Below are 20,837 nucleotides of genomic sequence, written 5' to 3'. Positions count from 1 at the left end.
TCAGTAAAACACTTATCAAAGTTTCAGCAACAGTTGCTCTTCAAAGGCGTTTTGCAGCACAACTGCATTGTTAGTGTTATTTTATTTTTGTTTTCTTTTAAAATGTAGCTATGCCAGTGCAAGCTTAAGCAGGTAAGTGAATACTTCGGTTAAATGGTGTGAGTGAGAGCAGGTGTTCAGTATGTTGACTGAGTTGCCAAAAAAATAGTTTTTTTGGACTCAAGCAGGTGTGCTCAAACTTTTGAGTGATACTGTATAACTTCTCAAGAGTTGAGGTTATGATGCTTGGCAGTAAGCATAAGGCATATACACAGAGAAAAGACACAAATCAAATTGTTTTTTCCATCTAAAGCAAAAACTCCATTATATTTAATTCCAAATTGTATTATTTATTTAAGACATTGTAGCGAAGTTGTGTCCTTTGAAAAAGCTTAAGAAATTCAACGGTAGGAGCATTCAGCTTTCTTGATGTTCCACACAAGTCCAAGAAGGTGGTTAAAAGCATTTTTGAGGATCCGCATTCAACTTAAAATGTCAGTGGGGTTTGTACTCTACTTTGCACAGATGGATTGGCCACAGGGGCCTGAAGGGGATGTAAACAGTTTTGTTTGTTCACACTATGCTGAAAAGTCCAATTCCTTTTATGTGAGCAGAGCCAAAAAGGGGGAGCAGGCCTTGGTTCTGTGCCAGGTATGCATATGATGGCTCTTCAGAAACTCATTTTCTCTCCTTCATAGTTGGTACTGATCTATGAGGAAGAAAACTGACTTCTCACTAGTTTCAATAATAAAATCAAAACCATTTACACCACCATGCTTGCATTTTGGCATTTTTTTCATGGCTATTCCAAAATGAATGGGGAAAATCCTTTATTGTTAATGACAGAGACCTTTTGTTTACCATATTTTCTGCATTGAAATCAGTGCATCAGCACCATCTCAGAAAGCTGAGTCTGTATTTGGCTTTTTTAAAGATATTCCTGATTACAATAGAAGTAATTCTGTTGAGAAAAGTGCATAAAGTATAACAAAATGTAACATATAAGAAGGTATTTTTTTTAACTGAAATCTGCAAATTCTAAAATGAGATGGTTTTATGATTAAGGCCTGAGTAAAGAGTGATCAAGGGATTAGGAGGTGCTTCTTTGGACAGGACAGCACTTTGGTGTCATAGTGAGTAAGAGCAAAAAAAAAAATGTTTAAATAAAGATAACAAGAGGGTGTGTGCTGACGATGCCAGATCAAGAAAGTTAAAGTGATGAGCTGGACTTAAAACAGCCTTTGGATAGAAACTTAATAGATGGCTACATGGGTTTATTCATCATTATCGTTGTTGTCATCATCCTCATCTTCGTCATCGTCGTTATCGTCATCATCGTCATCATCATCATCGGGAACTATCCTGCCTTCTATAACATCTTCAATCCACTCCTCTAACTCATCTCCTGTTGGCATGTCATCATCATCATCCATGGCCAGCCACACACTGTCAGCCTGAAGAAGTAAAAGAAGAGAGCTGGATCTGAGACACTTTAATCAATTGTCCATCCAGGACCAAGTAGTTTTAGCACTCTACAACCTCAGCCTTAGTCCTGCATTAGTATACTAACAGTCACCTCATACACCTCTTTGACCTTCATGCAGTAGCAATACCACACCAAGAGAACAAATCTGACTTACATCTTCAACATCAATAACACCAATCTGAGGGGAAGACAGGTCGATGTCAAAAGTCTTCTCCCAGTAAGGAACAAGCTGAAAGAGATAAAAGGTGGGAAACAACAAAGAGCATGAAAACAAGCCGCCTGGATACATTTGCATTTACAAACACACACATATTTACATATATATATATATATATATATATATATATATATGTAAATATATATGTGTGTATATATATATATCTTTCTATCAATAATCCAACTCAGGTTCACATGACTCTTGGTAAAATGGGTCACACTCTACAGTAAATGAGCAAAATCAAGTTGTATTTATACACACACACACACACATTTTCAGAACCGCTTGTCCCACACGGGGTCACGGGGAACCGGAGCCTACCCGGCAACACAGGGCGTAAGGCCGGAGGGGGAGGGGACACACCCAGGACGGGACGCCAGTCCGTCACAAGGCACCCCAAGCGGGACTCGAACCCCAGACCCACCGGAGAGCAGGACTGCAGTCCAACCCACTGCGCCACCACGCCCCCGTTGTATTTATATCCTTTTCCAAAGGTTATTGTGTTAAGAAGGTACATTATAATGACTTTCCAGCATTGTTCATCTATGTCATCTATATCTCAATACAAATAGTTTTACTTTTTCTGTTCATTTATGGGGCAGAAAGCTCAACCATAGGTGCTGTGACAAGCGTGTGTTTTTTCCATTAAAAAAAAAAAAAAAATCAGCTGTTGTGTTAGGTCATTATACCTATGTTTTAGTATTGAAAGAGAGGGGGTGCAGTGGCGCAGTGGGTTGGACCGGGTTTTGCTCTGCAGTGGGGCTGGGGTTTGAGTCCCACTTGGGGTACCTTGTGACGGACCGGCGTCCTGTCCTGGGTGTGTCCCCTCCCTTCTAGCCTTGCGCCCTGAGTTGCCGGGTTAGGCTCTGGCTCCCCACGACCCCGAATGGGACAAGCGGTTCAGAAAGTGTGTGTGTGTATGTGGTATCGAAAGAAACTTACTAAAGGAAAATCATCAGGGTCAATCCATATGATACTGAGATCGGGGTTGTCTGTGTTCTCCTTCGCCACTTCCATTAGAATCTCCAGAAACTCATAACCATCTAGATAATGAAAAAACAACAGATTTTTTTGACATTTAAACATATTTACAAAGATTTGCTGACATGGCAAATAGGGATTTATTTAGTTAAATAGCACAAATAACAAGGAGTCAAAATAAAGTCACAACATATTTCCCAGAATCCCCAGACCATCCTGATAATTTATAAATTGTAATTTCTTATGATGTTATTGTGGTGGTGTTTACAAACTCTTGAGTTAGTCAAGTCTGAAAATGAGTGCAATGAATACAGTTTGCAACTCCACCTGGATCATCCTCTTCAGCAAAGGCAACAATGTGCTGGCCATTAATGTCATCTTCCTGAGGAAGGGATATACCATTGTGAAACAGCTTGATTTTGTTTAACACTGAATTTACATTACACATATTCATTTAGCTGAAACTTTTCTCCAAAGCAATTTACAATTATTTACCAATTTGTCCAGGTGGGTAATATTACTGGAGAAACTTAGAATAAGCACCTTGCTCTAGAGTACTACAGCCAGAAGTAGGGCTCAAACCTGCAACCTTGGGGTCTAAAGGGAGCAGCTTTAACCACTACACTATCAGCTCTCCTAGAATGTATACTCCATTATGTTATGGTGCACAAAAGGTTTACATTTGTGAATGAACTGTTAGAAGAATGTAGTTTAATGTAGTACAATGCTCAAGCAGATCTCAACGAAGGGATTAAAAGGCACAATTAACAGTAGTTGCTATCAGGGGACTGGCAACATTTAGAGCTGCATGGCTGTGAGAGATCATGTGATGATTTTTTATTCAGGAGGGAAAACAGTTATGTCTTGTAAGCAAAGGATGTGCATTTCAATCCCTGCTCCTACAGGAGTGCTCTTGAGCATGGTACTAACCCTTAATTGCTCCAGTAAAATAAAAAAAGTAGTAGCTTAGTATAAAAACTTAACATTGTAAGTTTACGATTGCTTCATTCCATTGCTTCAGAGAAAAATGAGCAAAACAGAAAAAAACTTCAACTATTTCATATATTATTGCAGTTTTTATAGCTCTAATATAGGTTTTTTCCTACAGTGTGTGATGGGTGATTTCTGTAGAATATGCAGGGCTCTTACCCAGGTCTCGTACATACTATGGGGCTCCAGTTTCCTCAGGGTTGGCCTGTAATCCAAAACAAACAGAATTGTGTAGATAGATAGATAGATAGATAGATAGATAGATAGATAGATAGATAGATAGATAGATCTAACCTGTCATGGTCTTCAATGAAAGCAACAAGCTGTGCCTCAATGTAAGGCTTCCCAGGTATTGTGACAGGTCTGTCCATGAAAGGTTCATAGAAGTCGACCTCATTCATCGTCAGGTCCAGTTTCTTGGCAATCTAGATGAAAGGTGGCAGAGCAAGCACGGTATCAGTGTAGAAAAGGGCAGGGCTTTTAGACATGACATCTCTTAAGAAATTACAAAATGGGACCTGTGTATATGTTCAACACAAAGCATGGAAACGGTAAAGATGAAGCCAGGCGGTATTGGATTTCGGGTGAAAACTGGAAAAATGTGCTGTATTAGGCATCCACACCTTTGCATCAAAGGTAGCAAAGAACTTAATGAATGGGTGGAATTCTTCAGCTGCATCATTGTACTCCACAAAATCTAAAGGAAGGAAAAGATTTTGGTCAGTAACGAGATGAGAACACAGAACCAATGCTTAAAAAGAGCTGGTAGCATTGTGGTTAGCGCTACACCCTTTGGACCCAAAGGTCCCAGGTTTGATACCCACCTCTGGCTATAGTATGCTTGAGCAAGGTACTTACCCTAAATTACTCCAATAAAAATTACCCAGTAGTATAGATGGATAAATAATTGTATATACCTTAGCCTTTTAAGTCACTTTGGACAAAAATATCAACTAAATCAAGTAATGTAATTCATGGACATTTATTGAATACTCTATATGCTCAAATAGCAGAGAAAAGACAAGTGTGTATTTACAGTGGTCCAATCTCAGTACGTACGAGGAGACTTTTCATTTTTAAAGTAGCCCACCAGTTTGATGTCCTCCTCAATGTTGTGAAAACCTTTGAGTTCCCGCTCATTATAAATAATTTCCACAGGGTCTTCGATCACCTGAGACAACACAGCATGGGGAAAAGACAGAAAACTGTTTCCTTACTTTTTACCTAAAATTATCACAGCTAGTAAAAGTCACAGATAACTAAAAATTTTACCAAGGTAAAAAGTTGTATGTACTATGCACCTTTTCAAAATGAACAATTTCCCATCTAGCATTTTGCTAAGGCTCCATTTAGGTAACTCCACAAACTGTATTTTTTTTAATTTTTAAAAAAAAAAAAAAATGTCAAATGTGGAACATTCAATTTACATTGAATTAGCCTTAGACAGCCGGTTGTGGTTAAAGCTGCTGCCTTTGGATTGAAAGGTCACAGGTTCTAATCCCACTTCTAACTGTAGTACCCTTCAGCAAGGTACTGATGCTAAATTGCTTCAGCAAAAATACCCAGTTGTATAAATGGATAAATAGTTGTAGGTAGTCTAACATTATGAGTCGCTTTGGAAAAAAGCATCAGCTAAATCAATAAATGTAAATATAGTCTCACCAGACTGACTTCCTTCTTTTTATTGTTTCCAAAATCCTATAGAGTCAGTCAGTGTCCATGAGGACTTGTGTCAACAAGATATTGTTATTATTTGTTAAGATCAAGAATGGTATGTATGTACAGATGACTTACATCATAGAGGAACTCAACCAAGGTGTCTGCTGCTAGTTCTCCATCATACTCAATTATCTCATTGTCATAGAAGATGTAGATGCTCTCCACCTCATCCAAACCTGAAATGGTTAAAATAAAGTGATACAGTCAATAGAACCATAAGAGCTGATCAACAGCAGTGGATTTGTAACTCAACCTCATGTGTGTATGGTACAGGTGCAGAACTGGTCTCAAACTGGGGTGACTGTAATGAAATAAAAGCAGGGAGGAGCAAAGTGAGCAGATAGGAGGAGACTGAAAAGCAATCTGTAGTGAATTAAGAGGAGGATGCAGAGCTCAAAGAGCAGGAGAAGAAATCACCCAGATTCCTGGCGACGTCACTGTCCGTCTTCTCATCAATCAGACCGAATCCAATGTCCTCGTCATCAAGATCATCTAAAACCTGAGCAGCAAGCTGTGAAGGGCAGAGAGGGAGGTGACATATTACTCATCAGGCGTGAAAAAAGGAACCTGGATGCCTTGAGGTGCACCATGAGAACAAGCACGCAATCATCCTCACTATGATTACTCTCTGACAAGATGTCACTGTTGACATTGAAGTTTCAAGAGTCTGGTACATTGGAAAATTGCCAAGGTTAAACAAGCTTTGAGATAGTTAAATTCACTCTGAAAGAGGTTGGCAAGGATCACATGAACCCTCCCAATATGCTCTACTACTGCTTTAAACTTGATGTTCTAGATTCATGCTACCGAAATATTTTCAGTTGTCTTCAAGAGTAAAAGCAAACACTGCAGAACACTGCCATATTTTTGTAAAACCGTTTTCAGCTCTTATTCATAATGTCCTGTTATGAACCTGGCCCTCAGGCAGCCTGACCAACTTCAGCTGTATTTTTTAGACTCCAGTAGGATGCTAATCCCCTACCTCAATTCTGCTTGTCTTAATATTATCCAGATTTTTTTTAATTTGCATTGGAATGTTTCTCATTATATTCTTGTGTGAAGCCACATTAATACTCGATCACCTCACTGGTTCAGTGTCTATAGGGTATGAGCTACAGTGTAATTTTTATGTTTTGTGTATCTTACTATTAAAAAATATTAGAATTGAACAAGTATTATTATTATTATTATTATTATTATTATTATTATTATTATTATTATTGTATGTGCCATACAAAAATCATCACACTCAAGTGCAGCCAGAGTGGAAATCTTAAAAAAAAACAAACATTACCTTCTGTGTGCAGCCAGTGAAACATAGTCCTTAGTCTTGGACACAGGTCTCAGCATAAAATCTTATTAAACTTTCACAGAAAGCAACTATTTTGTTAGTGGCATTAAAAAGTCACGCAGCTCCTGCTGGCTATGAATGAACAACATAACGGCCCAGCATGGACCGCAATGACATACAGCAATAGACATTCACAATCCCCTGAATATGAACATGCTTCATCAGGTCCTGTGAAAAGAGCGTCTCACACCAACCCAAGACCTTGCCCCATCAACGCTTTCTCATTGAGAGAAAGATACAGTGTCTCTCCTCTTGGGTCCTTGTTTGTTTTGGTGCCAATGGGACAAGTTCTGTTCTCAAGCAGACCTTAAAGCCACCTGAAGGAAAGCCAGAACATGTGCTTAAAACATATGAATGAATGATGGTATAAGCGGAGAGCAGACTTTTTTCTCGGTTTTGCATTTAGTAATATGGGATTTTGTTTGCTCTGTAAGTACAACACACCCTACTGCTAGGGAACAGCACACTTTCTGCCACAATGATGCACAGTCACAGGCAAAGGACAATGGGGATTATATGTGTAAATATAGACAATGGCTAAACATACCTGGTACGTTAGAGCAGCAGGGCTGGTAAGCAGCTGCAGAGAAAAGTGTCAGGCTTTAGACCACCAAGCAATCGACACAAAGTGGAGTTAACACAACAGGTTAATCAGCAAAGACCAGAAATGATGAATATGGTAATCCACAAGGTTTATAAACAATCATTCATTCAAAGAAACAATGTACAGAATATTCAACAATCAACAGATCAGTCAATACCCATCTGAAGTAATTAACAGTCAACAGAATATTCAATATTTAATTCTCAGAGCGTGTCACTGAAATACATTCCAAGCCATGGAAAGCATGTTGCTATAGCCAAAGAAGAATTAGCAAAGGAAATGTTCACCGATTTCTAGTGACGCAGCGAGGGCATAATCACCCAACATCAAGTCCACTACCTGATGAAAAAATGCACTAAAATGTTGTTACCATGGCAGTGTATCCATCTATTACAGGCATCACATCAGTAAAGAGAAGCAATGAGCCACACTTTCTAATAAACTGTAGGACTGATGAAGAAAGCACATCAACTGGCACCGGTCTATTGGGTATCGTGGAATTAGTAACCTTATTCATTTGGTAGACAAAAAAAGGTAGACTTGGATGTTGTGCCTATTAGTACAGATGAATTACTGACATAATCAAGATGACAGCAAAAATCAAAAATCACATCATGCTTTCATCTTAGCGTACAGTGGGAGTAAAATATCCGTTTTTATTCATTTATTGTGTGGTGGTGACAAAGAGAGGCCTGCTGCCTTGGAAGATTGCATTGATTTGACATGGTTAAAATGTCATTAGCGGGATGGTTTGGGGGAGTTTAGCGTCTGACTCAGATGTCATATTTTCCAGGGTTACGGTTAATATGCTTTTGGTAATTACATGTTGTATTGTGTTCTGCTATTAGATGAGTCATACTAAATGTCGCCAAAAAAGATGAATTTAGGTAAAGACCTCATGCAACAGTAAAAATATTCCCAGCCGATTATCTTGCTCTGACATGGTTTTTCATGATGGCTGGTTTCTGGTAGAATGTATCTGGACTCAACCCCTTGCGATGTCTGAACTGCCTGCTCTTGGCCTTCTGTGCATGCATTTTTTTGTCCTTAAATCACATCAAATCTGACTGGTATTTCAAAAACCTGACCTTTGTGAGTCAAAATGTCAACTGCCATCCTCACCCCTCACTCACAGAAGCATGTCATCCAGTTTTTTTTTCTCTAAACTGGTGAAAACAGGAGCTGTTATTATTCGGCTCCCATAAATTATTCTGTACATTAATATGAAAAAGTGATATTTGTTCACCAGGCAGCATGATCCCTACAATACTAACCCACCGAAAACGCCCAGAGTTGATGCTATGAGCCATCTAACCAACGAGGCTGAAGACACTGTCCACAAAATTTAACCAAAAAATGAGTGAACTAGGACTGACGTTAATCATCAGTAACTCAAAAACATCCTAAAATGGAATTTTTTCACAAATTTATATTTGTTACATTTCTTTAAGTCAATCCTTCAGAAGAAACAGGTTCCATCTGCACTGATGCTACTCATGTGACTGAGCCTTCTCTGACTGAGCTGTCGCTGCCAACAGATCTGCTTTTGAAAAAATGTTTTTATCCCTGCTTTCAGCGCAATTCAATTAAATGAGAGCAGCAAGTAATGTAGACATAAAAGAACATAACCTTGAAAACCAGATGTTACCCGTTTTTTGGAGATGGCATAGTTTTGCAAGGTCAGCAACGCCAGTAATAGATCTGAGCTCACGAGCTTCACATGCACTTAAGTCTTGAGTGTATTCTACGAGACGTCACTTTCAGGATAAAAGTGTTTGACTCTTTACAGGTGTGCCTTGTGGGGGTGGGGGGGTTTCTCTGCTATTACTGCCATCAGGCACAACATCCACATTTCCCAGTCAGATTATTCTGAGTCAGGATGTTTGCTCAGGAAGACGAAGTAGGATAAAGCTGCAGAGCACTTGAAGCCCATTAAAGAAGGATGGATAGCCACTTGGCCTTTTATGAAGACACGGGCTCCATAAACTTTAAAAGCCACGAATTAAGGGTCAGCAGGTATCAGCATCAGCAGTGAAGAAAACCAGCCTATTGTCTCCCTAAAGGTCATCATCTTTGTCCAGGTACCGGCTCGCCTCATTTCCCGTGTTGTGTACCTTCCAGCAGCCCAATGATGTGTACCATGAAAGCAAACATAAAGATGAAATTTATACACCTGTTTATCAGGATTACATTTCGTTCGGGCATTTCTCTGTTTGCACGCAACATGAAAATCACATAGTAAAGGACTGCAGTACACAGGGGCAGTGATTGAGTTGAGTAATTTCAATGACAGATACATACAGTATCTAACAGTTCTGATTTATGGTTGTGTGAAATATAACATCACTCACTCTCAGTACAGTAGCCCCCCCTTATGCGCGGGGGATTTGTTCCAAGACCTTCAGCAGGTGCCTGAAACCATGGGTAGTATTGGACCCTATATATGCTATGTTTTTTCCCTATACAGAAAATTATTTAAAAAAAAAAAAGAAAAAAGAAAAAAAGGTTCCTTGAACACAAGAACTGCGATGCTGCGACAGTCAATCTGATAACCGAGACGTTAAGTGACTAATGGGCTGGTTGCGTATACAGCATAGATACGGTGAAGAAAGGGGTGATTCACATCCCAAGTGGGATGGCGCGACATTTAGTCATGCTACTCAGAAGGGTGTGCAATTTAAAACTTATGAATTGTTTATTTCTACAATTTTCCATGTAATATTTTTGGACTGCGGTTGACCATGGGTAACTGAGACCACGGAAAGCAAACCTGTGGATAAGGGGGGACCACTGTATTGTCCAATGATTAGTTAAGTCAAGGCTATGGTGGTCCAGGACCAATCCTAGAAGCATGCAGTACTAAACTACAGGTGGTACCCAATTTACAATGGGGTTACGTTCCGCGAAAACCATTGTAAGTCGAAAATATTGTAAGTCGAAAATGCATTTAATACACATAATACACACACAGATGCGGATCGCTGCTGCTGCACAGGATCTTGAGAGAGTATCACTCCGTGTATCGCTTTCCTGGGAAAAAAATCTAAATTCGAAGTACAGTTTCTATAGAATATCTATCGCCAGCTCACCATCATAAAGTCAAAAAAACATTGGAAGTCAAACCATCGTAAATCGGGGACCACTTGTAGTTAGCATACACCGTGGGTGGGATGCCAGTACATTGCAGGATGTCTGAAATTAAAACCGGCCAAATCACTTTGACGTCCCTACATCAGGATGGAGATGATAACCGAAAACAAGTCATCTGCACGGCACAATCCACATTACTGGGAGAAAGCCATAAACCTGACGAGCACATGGCTCGGATGAAATCACCCAACGTTCGAACCGAGAACTGAGGATCTCAGCCTCAGGGTGGAAGCAGACTTGGCGGATCTTTGAGTGGACTTAATGGAGCTCCTACCTTCTTTCCAGAAGGTGAGCAGATCTTTAAAAAGCCCCATGAATGAATAACGACACATTAGGGCTTATCATTCATCCTCATCGTTACTCATCACCATTACTCTTACTTTCATCATTTAAGAGCTATAAATATATTCCTCTTTGTTAGGGATATTCAAAGGAGCTCTCCTATAAATTGTTAATTGTTGGAAATTAACTTTTAAAAATGAAATATGCCTAAAGGCAGGGGAAGGGGGGGCTGAAGCAGCCCTTTCTTTCTGTCCGTAAGCATTTTCTTGGGAAAAATATTCAAGGTTGCCTGAATCATCTTCTTGTCAATGCGGAGACAGAAACTTTCCTTTTAAAGATGAGTTTGAGGCAGCCAGAGACGCCAAACATGAACAAGTGTCTCACAGCCCTTGCACAACTCTGCTGACTCAGTGTTGGTCAGCAAAAGTACACTGCGACTTAGAGAGGACACAATACCACGCCTTTACACCGCTGCTGGAGCACTGAAGCTATTGATGCTCCGTTGAGCTGCATCTCACTGTTCCAACAACAGTGCGCTTATTGTCGGACCACGACGCCCTCATGAAGCGTTCTGATTTCCAGAAATGTGAGTTTGCATGCAAAAAATGCAGTGACATCAGTACTTGATAAGTAAATAGGTAAGTACATAAGCAAATAAGTAAATAGATAGTTGTATTAAGAAACCAGATAGATAGATAGATAGATAGATATGTTTTTTTTATATGTATTCTCAAGTATAAATATGTGGAAAATATTACAAGGAGAATATTCTCTGGCTGTATAATTCAATGTGGTCCCAGCTGTCAATGTGCGTATGTCTACAGTGCTGTGGAAATGTAATTGTCTTCCTCTTGTTCGGGTATATGTAGATAGATAAGTAAACAAATAAATAATCAGCAAATAAATAAAATTGCAATGCGTTCTGGTGTTATGACTTGTGGTTTGATGTCCTGGAACCACTAGCAACAGACGCCAACTGGTAAATGCTCCACTGATGCTTTTGTTGAAAATGTCGAAAGATACCGATATTGGATTAACGTGTGAGAACAGGCAGAAGATAAAAGCAAAGAAAAGAAAATGAACAAATAAATAAATGCAGTGACCAGCTGCCTCCACCAGATGGTTCCATGTCCAGCTTGGTCACGATGAGTGAGAGAGATGGACGAGCAGGGCCGAGGGCCCCCCGAACCCTTTCTGTCTCGATCGATAGGCAGGGCAGGTGACAGGGGGCGAAACTCACATGTCGAAACGGGAGGAATCTCGATTTGTGCACCGGGACCTGCGGTGTTGCGGTGGGCGGAGCTCCAGCACTTTGTATGTCTTTGCATTTCAATGGGTCAGGGGGGCAGCGGCTCTTGATGGCACACGTCCTGGTTAAATTTAGCCTTTTGGTCCTCTGCCTCCAGCTATTTTGACACCCGAACATCTCTGGGATTTGCTGACAAGTACAGAGCTCCTCAGGCCTCATCTGGAACACACACCTTCATGGTCCATCTGTCTCACTTTCCCAGACGGATCCCCAGAAGAAGAGGGGACCTGTGCTCATGTCTTTCTCACAAGAAGGTTGACGTCAGGAACCTGACGGGGATGTGACTGCGTGTTGGGCCAAGATCAGGGTGTCGCAGTACACAGTTATGGCTCCATAATGTGCCGATAGGTGTTGCAGATGTATTTATGAACTTAATTATCAGCCAGGGAAACACGATCTGTGTTTTTACATCTCGCAATTCCTCAGTGCATGTCTGCGTGTGTGTTTCTGCATATTTTATGTATGTAGTCAATTCTGAAATTACTCCCATGTGCTATATTACATATGTCACAGGGCAGCCATATGTGTCCGCTGCATAATGCATACACCCACTCAGTGAGTAATGCTGGGTATGAAACTATTTACATTAATCAAGAATGACAAGATTAATTTTTTTGCCTTTATTCTGTATTGACTCAATAATATACCTGGTCAAGCTTGTTTAGTTATTTAACCATTCATACAGCTGGCTAATTTTACTGGAGAAATTTGGGATATGCTCTCAAGGGTACTACAGCTGGAGGCGGGATTCAAACCTGCAACCTCTGGGTCCAAAGGAGTGCCCCTTCACAACTTTAAAAACATTATTGTCTGCCAATGAATGCTGCAATTTTTGAAAGCACTCCTCAGCGGTAAATCTTCGGAGTTGTACTGCGGTTTTAACTTGACGCATTTGTTACCAGCGATACAGAGGAATATTCTAGAAGGTTTTGCACTGTTAAATGATCAATCCAACATAAACCAGCAGTGCCTGTAAAAATGTTTAGGCTCTATAAGCATAAAAAGACACTAATTACCACCTGCTGATTGAAATACTTTGTTACTCACTAACTTTCCAGAACTATATTCTGGTCAGGGTCGCAGTGGCTTGGAGCCTATCCAGGAATCAATGGGCATAAGGCCATGGGTTATATCCTAGACAGGATGCCAGACCATTGCAGGATGGCCACACATGCACATACTCATGGCCAACTCAGTGTTACCAATTCACCTGAATTGCATGTCACTGGACTGTGGGAGGAAACCAGAGCACTCCGAGGAAACCCACACAGACAATGCTGGATTTGAACCAATACCTCAACAGCCCAGGAGCCATGAAGCAGCACTGCTACCCACTGCACCACTCCATTTAAGCTCCTGGAGGTCAAAAGGCAGTGCAGTTATGCCGAGCCAGAACTCCAGTATCGCATACTTTTTCTTGTTTTTTCATATCCGAAATCCTTGAGGAGATCAGTGAGTCACGTGGCACAGCAGAGCTCTCTTTCATAGCTCCTGGTTTGTACTGTGGAATGGAAAAGGCCTGATTTCTGTTAATTTCCCTTTAAACACTTTGACAAGTTTGTTTTGTCTACCACTGCAGTGTTTTCCATCTCTGGTCATGGTGCTCTGCGCTGTCTTTCCATCGATCCCACTTCCATTTAATTGGGTTTTACTAAGCTGTTACATAACTCTAATTTGTATGCAGCATTTACTCATGAGTGCAAACTGCACTTTCTTTGAGAAAACTCTGAAGCTCCCTGTCCTTTATTAAATTTAAACTGAACAGTTTCACTTCCTACTTAGATTAATCAGTCCCGTACTTATCTTATTGATCGAACCCGGAACCCAGCCGTTGCCGAGGCTGAAGGAGTTGATGTTGGGCGATGGATCGTAAATGAACACTGATCGAACCACCTTTGAGCTTTGTGACTGATGGGTGGAGGAAAGCAGTGAAGCAAAGACCAGAGGTCTGGGAGGGGGGTATCGAGGCTGAGATCGCACGTGAACACCTTGATAACGATTCCCATCATCAAAACCTAAACTAAACTTTCTGAAGCTTGTTTGCACACCATCCCAGGCTTGTCCCAAGCCTGTTGGGAGCGGGGGGGGGGGGGCTTCGGCTGTGTTTGGCTGCAGTTGTTACATCACTGAGCACAGCATGAATACATAATGCGGTAGGATTAATTAATCTATATTTAGCACAGTTCAGTGCAATGTTGAAATTTAAAAAGAATTCAAGACTGCTCCAAACAAGTTCATTAAAAGTTTCTCCCTGGTTTTTCCATCACAACATCTCTATACAATACTGTGCTGCTTTAAAGTGTGGGAACCCTATAGGGAGGGTAATTATTTTTGTATAAAATATCAATATAAGCTTATCACATCTAAATGTTAAATCTTAAAATAAACTCATAAAATGAATAAATGACCTACTTGGTTTAACCAATGAAACTTGAACTTCACTTATTTTTACACCTGCGCTACTTGTGTGTTTCTGCTACACATAATTTCCTCTAACGCAATATGCGGATTGCTCATAACACACCTATTATGACAGGCAAGAAAGACGTGTGTGTGTGTGTATATATACCATACATACATACACATACATTCAGGATTCACAGGACAAGATGTTAAGCCCATGCATATATTACAACGGCTGTAAACAAGGACCCAGCCCAACCAACCTCACCATGAAGCCACAGAGAACAACATCCAACATTGCCAACATACGTCTCCGTGACTTGAGATCAAGAAGCTTAACTTCGATCCCTAACCGACACTACTACAGGGTCCCAACATGGGTGTATCTCTGAGGTTTAAGCCCTTAAGAAGTCCAGAGTTATCCTCAAGGACCCCATCATCCTGGTCACACACTATTTTCTCTCCCGTAGTCCAGTAAACGTTTCCAATGTATCCAATCAAAATCAAACAGACTGGGGGATCACTTCTACCTCCAAGCTGTTAGACTCTTGACCAGTCAAGTAGCATCCAAATTCCGCAACTCATTCGGTTTTCGTTAAATACTTTCATTTAATAGTTACTAGTAACCCAATTCCTATTGTGTTGGATTTTGCAAATGTTTTTTTACTTATTTGTAATCTCAATGTAGGTTGTTACTTTTTGTCACCCCCAAGCTTGCAGAAAAAGACATTTCATTGCCAGCAACCAATGCTATATGCTGTGTTGTTATGCATTGGATAAATTAATTTTTGATTGCTTGCTTGATTGATTGATTGGATTGATTGAGTGATTGATTGATTGATTGATTGATTAAGTTGTCAAGTGGGCACCTCCCTCCATTGGTGTTTTGTTGAATTAGGCCCACAACACTATCAGCACACACAGCATATATACCAAATACATACATATATGACAAGTAGCGCTCCTCTGGACCCTGAAAAATCAACCTTCTGGTTTAAAACTCTATTCTAAAAGCTCATTTCTGTCCTTTCAGTGTCAACATTATCCAACAATGTCCACAGGAACATTAAATGCCATTTCAACTTTTCAGTCTCTAACATAACACTCTGGATTATTACGGCAACAAAGCACATTTATTGATTGAGCTGATGGTTTCCGCCAAAGCAACTTATACTGTTATAAAATACATTACATACACACCTAGGTAATTCTAGCGAAGCAATTTAGGGCATACACCTTGCTCAAGGGTACTACACCTGGAGGTGGGATTTGAACCTGTAACCTTTGCACTCAAAGGTAGCTGCTACACTCCCAGATAACACTCTCTAAAATACACTATGGGTGTGTACTGGAGCGGATTATCCAGCTGTTCATGTGAAGCCAGTCCTGGGGTCACCAGCTCTCTGGACAAATGTCACCACAAGCTCCTAAGCAGCATAAAACAAGGACACAACAACAATCACACTTGTCTCCTTTCGCACCTGCTTTGGAGAGATAGATATTCCATCTGCACAAACATCTACACTCGGTACTTCTTCAAACACATGCTCCTCTAGTAACCTACCTAGGGAGCCAACGGTAGGAATACCCCATACAAGCAAGGAAAATTATCATCCACAGAGAGAATATCTGACTCATTTGTTCAGAAAATTAAATGAAAATTCTCTCCCGGTTGGGTTTTTTTTTTTTTGATTGAACATCTACAGTTTAAGCAGATTTGGAGGAAAATAGGTCAACAGCAGCTTCGCTGGGCAATGAACCAGCATTACTGGCCTTGGCAGTTCCATGGGGCCAGCAGGTAACACTAGTAAGCAGCACAAGAACCAAGGATCGAATCCCACCTCCTGCTAAAGAACCCTTGAGTAAAGTATCAACACTAAAATTGCTCCCGTAAAAACTACCCAGTTGTATAAACAGATAAATCACTGTAACTCAATGCTATAAATCACTTTGGAGAGCAGCGTAAGAGACATAAATATACAATATCACTGCTACCCCTTGTTCCAGCACCTTTGCCCTTTCACTTCAACCCCACTTCATCTGACAAAAATTCCCTCTTCTGTATGCCAACCTTGGAGTCCTGCCCTTTTCAAACAATGTCATCCGCAATAATCGTAATATTGACTGATTTCATAATTCATAAGCATTTGTTGTCAATAAGGTTGTAAGTTGCCCAACAATCCAGGTGCTCGGTGACCTGTTCCTCAAACCTCAATGGCCTTAATGAGCACCACAAACAGAATCTAGTAACAGTAATTCCATACACTCTTTTTTTAAATTTTTTTCATTCTAGGCATCTTCCAGAAAATCCCACCATTGCTTGATCTGCTGAGATGAAGCCATTTAAACCACCTAACATTAGATGTGCCTTCTATTGACTCTACTTTCAGAACATCAAACCGATTAGGCCCTCTATCTGGCCCTACTCAATTACCCCATGACTGTCCAGAAAATACTGCTGATGCCAGTTCTGCCCTGGCAACTTCCAGCTTGATGCGTCAGCCTGCAGTACACACTGTTTCTTACTCCTGGACATGATTTTCAGTGCAAAGCCAGACCCTCCTCTTGAGTTGTTACCAACCTCCAGGGCGAGTTCCTCCATCTCAAACTGTTTCTCGGCTGCCTTGCTGTCCCTGACGTGCTGGTGGTAGTAGATGACCATAACGTCATACTTCTCCATCACGGATCTGAAGTTCTTAGCATTGAGATCGTGGACACGGTCCCGGCCATCGTATTGTGGGATTTCTAGGCCTACCTCTCCCCAAGACAGCCTCCCAAGAGTAAGAATGACCCCCAAAATAAGTAAGCAGAGTTTCATGGTATTTTTTTTGACTCAGAAAATAAAATCAATAAAAATCGCGTTGCTCCTTTAGAAAAAAAGGTAAAATTCTGATCCCCCACAGTCCCGTGATGAGCAAGGCCAACTCCTGGTCCCTCCTTCCAAGAGAAAACACGGGTGAGAAGGAGAAAGTGGCCGACCGGCTGGGGGAGAGGAGGTGGAATAAGCCGCACCCGGGATGGTGTGTGCTGTTGAGCCGCTTTTGGGACGAAGGGGCTCCCGAGAAAGTGGAAGTAGCAGCAGAGGGTGGATAAGCTAAAAAAAAGGAGGCGGGCTCAGGTTAGGGCACATGTTTGACAGCTGGCACCTGTTCCCAGTAGCATACACTGTCCACTAAGCAAGATTGTGAGAGAGACAGGGATACATATGTACTGTGACAACAGGGAAGGGGAGAAGTTGTGGGGGGGAGAGAGGGTCGATCCAGAATGCCTTTCCCATATTAAGTTTTGAAGGGTGCCGGCTAAAAATAAGAGTGAGAGACAGTGGGGATGGTGAGAACGGGGTGCCAGCGAGAGCAAGTGGTGCTCGCAGGCCGAGGGACTGAGCAGAATGAAACCCTGGTGATCAAGAGCAAGACAATGGCAATAAAGACAATGCTAAGGTTGTGCACCTGCATTCCAGAGATGCTATTTGCATGTGTATGAGTTGCTGGGGGGGGGGGGGGGGGGGGTGAGAGAACATATGGAATTGTTAATTATGTCTTTTTGGCCTTCAAATGCATCAATAGAACTGCTTCCAGACATCTAGAGCACTTGATCATCCCCTACACCCCAACCAGACTGCTTCGCTCCTCTACATCTGCCCGCTTGGTGGTCCCACGCACGAAAGGTAAAGCACGAAGGTTCTCGGTTCTGGTTCCCTTGTGGTGGAATGACCTCCCCCCTCACTCAGAACTGCTGAATCTTTGTCCAGATTTAAAAATGGTCTTAAAACTCACCTCTTCCAGACTCACTTCGCCTATGATCTCGCCCAGAATAACACATCTGCTTCTATGTCTCTTTCTGCTAATGTAATGTACACGTTGTATTTTATATGATATGTACATCGCTTTGGAGAAAAGCGATGTAAATGTAATTACACACCTGTTATGTCAGATGAGAAAAACATGGAAAAATGTAGAATCATGGAAAACGGGAGTAAACAGGATGTTGTCATGGTGAGGACATGCGTACATTTATACAAGAGCAGCAGGGGGCAGCAGGAAGGGATCAGGAAAGATCCCAGTGGGCCAGTCGCTGACTTTCATTATCTCATCTGGCAGCGAATCAAAGAGGATAGTCCACACACAGATATGTTGCTTTCCTTGAAAATTCTCAACATATATCGTATTTCCACACACTTTATGGGAAAGAAATCTCCCTCTCAACCCCATATGGGGTGGTGTATGTGTGTCTTCCTCAAGCTCGGGTCCTAGAAGCCTTGGAGTTTGAGGGTTCTGTGCAATATCTTAGCTGTTCCTAGAACTGCACTCTTCTGGAGAGAGACTTCAGATGCTGTTCCCGGAATCTGCTGGAGCCACTCTCCCAGTTTGGGGGTCACATCCCCAAGTGCTCCTATCACCACTGGGACCACTCTGGACTGCACCTTCCGCATCCGCTCCAGTTCTTCTTTCAACTCTGGGTACTTCTCGATCTTCTCATGCTCCTTCTTTCCGATATTGCTGTCATTTGGGATTGCTACCACAATTGCCCTCTTCTCCTCCTTGTCGACCACCACTACGTCTAGTTGGTTGGCTAGCAACTGCTTTTAAGTCTTCAAGTCAAAGCCAAAGTCAGTGACACTGCCTCTAGGCCATCCAGCTGCTATATATATATACTGTATATATGCATAGCAGCTGGATATGCATATATATAGGACAGCAGGTTCTCCAGCAAAACTGGTTTTACTGCAAATGAAAAGAATCCAAAAACAGACCCCATTAAGATTTTAGAAAAAAAAAATAAGGAAAATTACTAACCACACACTGGAAACCATCTTCTCCAACCTCCAGGCCAGCTGCTTTTAAGTCCTTCGAAATTTTCCTGAAGTAGCTGCAGCTGGCTGTCGTTGAACAGGGGAATAGGCCCTTGGGAGCTATCCATCATGCAGTTCTCACCTGTGCAGCTTTGCACCATCCACCTGCTCACTTTTCTTACACACACACACACACACACAATTTTTTTAATAATATATAAACTGTGTTTGTTGCTTTCCCAATATATGTATATACAGTTACATACAAATATAGACACACACACATTTTCAGAACTGCTTGTCCCAGGGAACCAGAGCCTACCTGGCAACAGAGGGCATAAGGCCAGAGGGGACACACCCAGGACAGGACACTAGTCCTTTGCAAGGCACCCCCAGCAGGACTCGAACCCCAGACCTACCGGAGAACAGGACCCAGTCCAACCCACTGCACCACCACAAATACAGACATATATGTATAAATAAATATAATAAGTCCCAATTTGTGACAGTGACAACAACCACTTGGTAGAGAGTGGGATGCAAAAAATGAATAAAAATAAAACATATTTTAGTAGTATGTGTTGCACCACCTGTGTCTGACCAACAGACAAACATAGCAAACATTATGGCTCCAGGATTAATGCAAAACACCCGTAGTTGTTTCCTATATTTACATTTATGTGGTGCTGCAACGGGAGCCTCACAGAGATATCCCTTTACACAGTGAAATGGGAGAGGTGAGTTATTAATAAAAGTACGAAACTCAAGTCCACCCCCTTCCCTCTGTCCTTGACTCTTCCCAGTTTTCTGACTCATATCATTTATGATTATTCAGAAGGGAAACCCTGGAAGATATCGTGTTTGAGGACCTCACAGGAGCTTCTAGTGGTGAATTAAGAAAATTGTTGATTCGATTGTTGATTCGTCCTGTTACACATGGCTTGTACTTTCTGTAAATGTCAGTGGTTCTTTGTTTCCAGCATTCCAACACACATAAAATATCTTTACGTAAATTATATTTGTTGGCATTAGAGTCACAGCCTTTAGCCCAGAAGGACCTGGGTTCAGATCCCACTACCCGCTATACTACCCTTGAGCTGTTGAACCCTGGGTTGATTTTATTTATTTAGTTCATACTTTTATAGAAAGACACTTACCATTATTTACCTATTCATATAGTCAGGCAATTTAATGGTGCAATTTCAGCATAACTGCCTTGGTGAAGAGTATTACAGTTGTACGTGGGATGCGAACCTACAACAGTAAGGTTAAAAGCCCAAACCTCTAATCCCTCCACTACCAGCTACCTCTTTACTGAGTTGACACAGGAAACATTTGCCCAGCTATATAAATGGGTAAATCATTGTAAGGATTTATCATTCATTCACATAAATGAATAAATGGAAATGCAAAAACTGAAAGATATGAGTGCTAATAACTTAAAAATGTACCAAATAAAGTGACGTTCGGTTTTAAATGTTCAGTCTTTAACTTCAGGGTAGCTGTCAACTGAG

At 41.2% G+C, this 20,837-nt stretch overlaps 1 protein-coding gene across 2 annotated transcripts; it reads right to left on the bottom strand.

The window, feature by feature from the left end:
* Positions 1–852: 852 nt before the first annotated feature.
* Positions 853–17,657, bottom strand: LOC108941091 (calsequestrin-1-like). Of its 2 annotated transcripts, XM_018763572.2 has the most exons (12): positions 17,113–17,657; positions 7,331–7,363; positions 5,850–5,943; positions 5,508–5,608; positions 4,773–4,884; positions 4,337–4,410; positions 4,008–4,138; positions 3,873–3,918; positions 3,051–3,105; positions 2,685–2,785; positions 1,680–1,754; positions 853–1,493 (listed from the first exon to the last, which is right to left on the bottom strand). In XM_018763572.2, exons 1-12 carry the CDS (start codon positions 17,347–17,349, stop codon positions 1,314–1,316), a joined length of 1,239 nt encoding a protein of 412 aa, XP_018619088.2. In that variant the 5' UTR covers positions 17,350–17,657; the 3' UTR covers positions 853–1,313. The 2 variants fall into 2 exon arrangements, with proteins under 2 accessions (XP_018619088.2, XP_029112364.1); XM_029256531.1 differs by lacking the exon at positions 7,331–7,363 and having other exon boundaries at positions 17,113–17,656.
* Positions 17,658–20,837: the final 3,180 nt, after the last annotated feature.

This window comes from Scleropages formosus, chromosome 11 (assembly GCF_900964775.1).
Source record: "Scleropages formosus chromosome 11, fSclFor1.1, whole genome shotgun sequence".
Classification (NCBI taxonomy): Eukaryota; Metazoa; Chordata; class Actinopteri; order Osteoglossiformes; family Osteoglossidae; genus Scleropages; species Scleropages formosus.
The sequence above is the reverse complement of the archived record's forward strand: the minus strand, read 5'-3'. Positions and strand labels throughout refer to the sequence as shown.

Excerpts from the sequence above, each read along its gene's own strand:
- LOC108941091 (XM_018763572.2), bottom strand. The coding sequence starts at position 17,349 with ATGAAACTCTGCTTACTTATTTTGGGGGTCATTCTTACTCTTGGGAGG. Across the intron at positions 7,364-17,112 it reads TGGAGGAACTCGCCCTGGAG|CTGCTTACCAGCCCTGCTGC; the intron begins GTTGGTAACAAC and ends TTTTCTCTGCAG. Across the intron at positions 1,494-1,679 it reads GTGTTATTGATGTTGAAGAT|GCTGACAGTGTGTGGCTGGC; the intron begins GTAAGTCAGATT and ends TTACTTCTTCAG.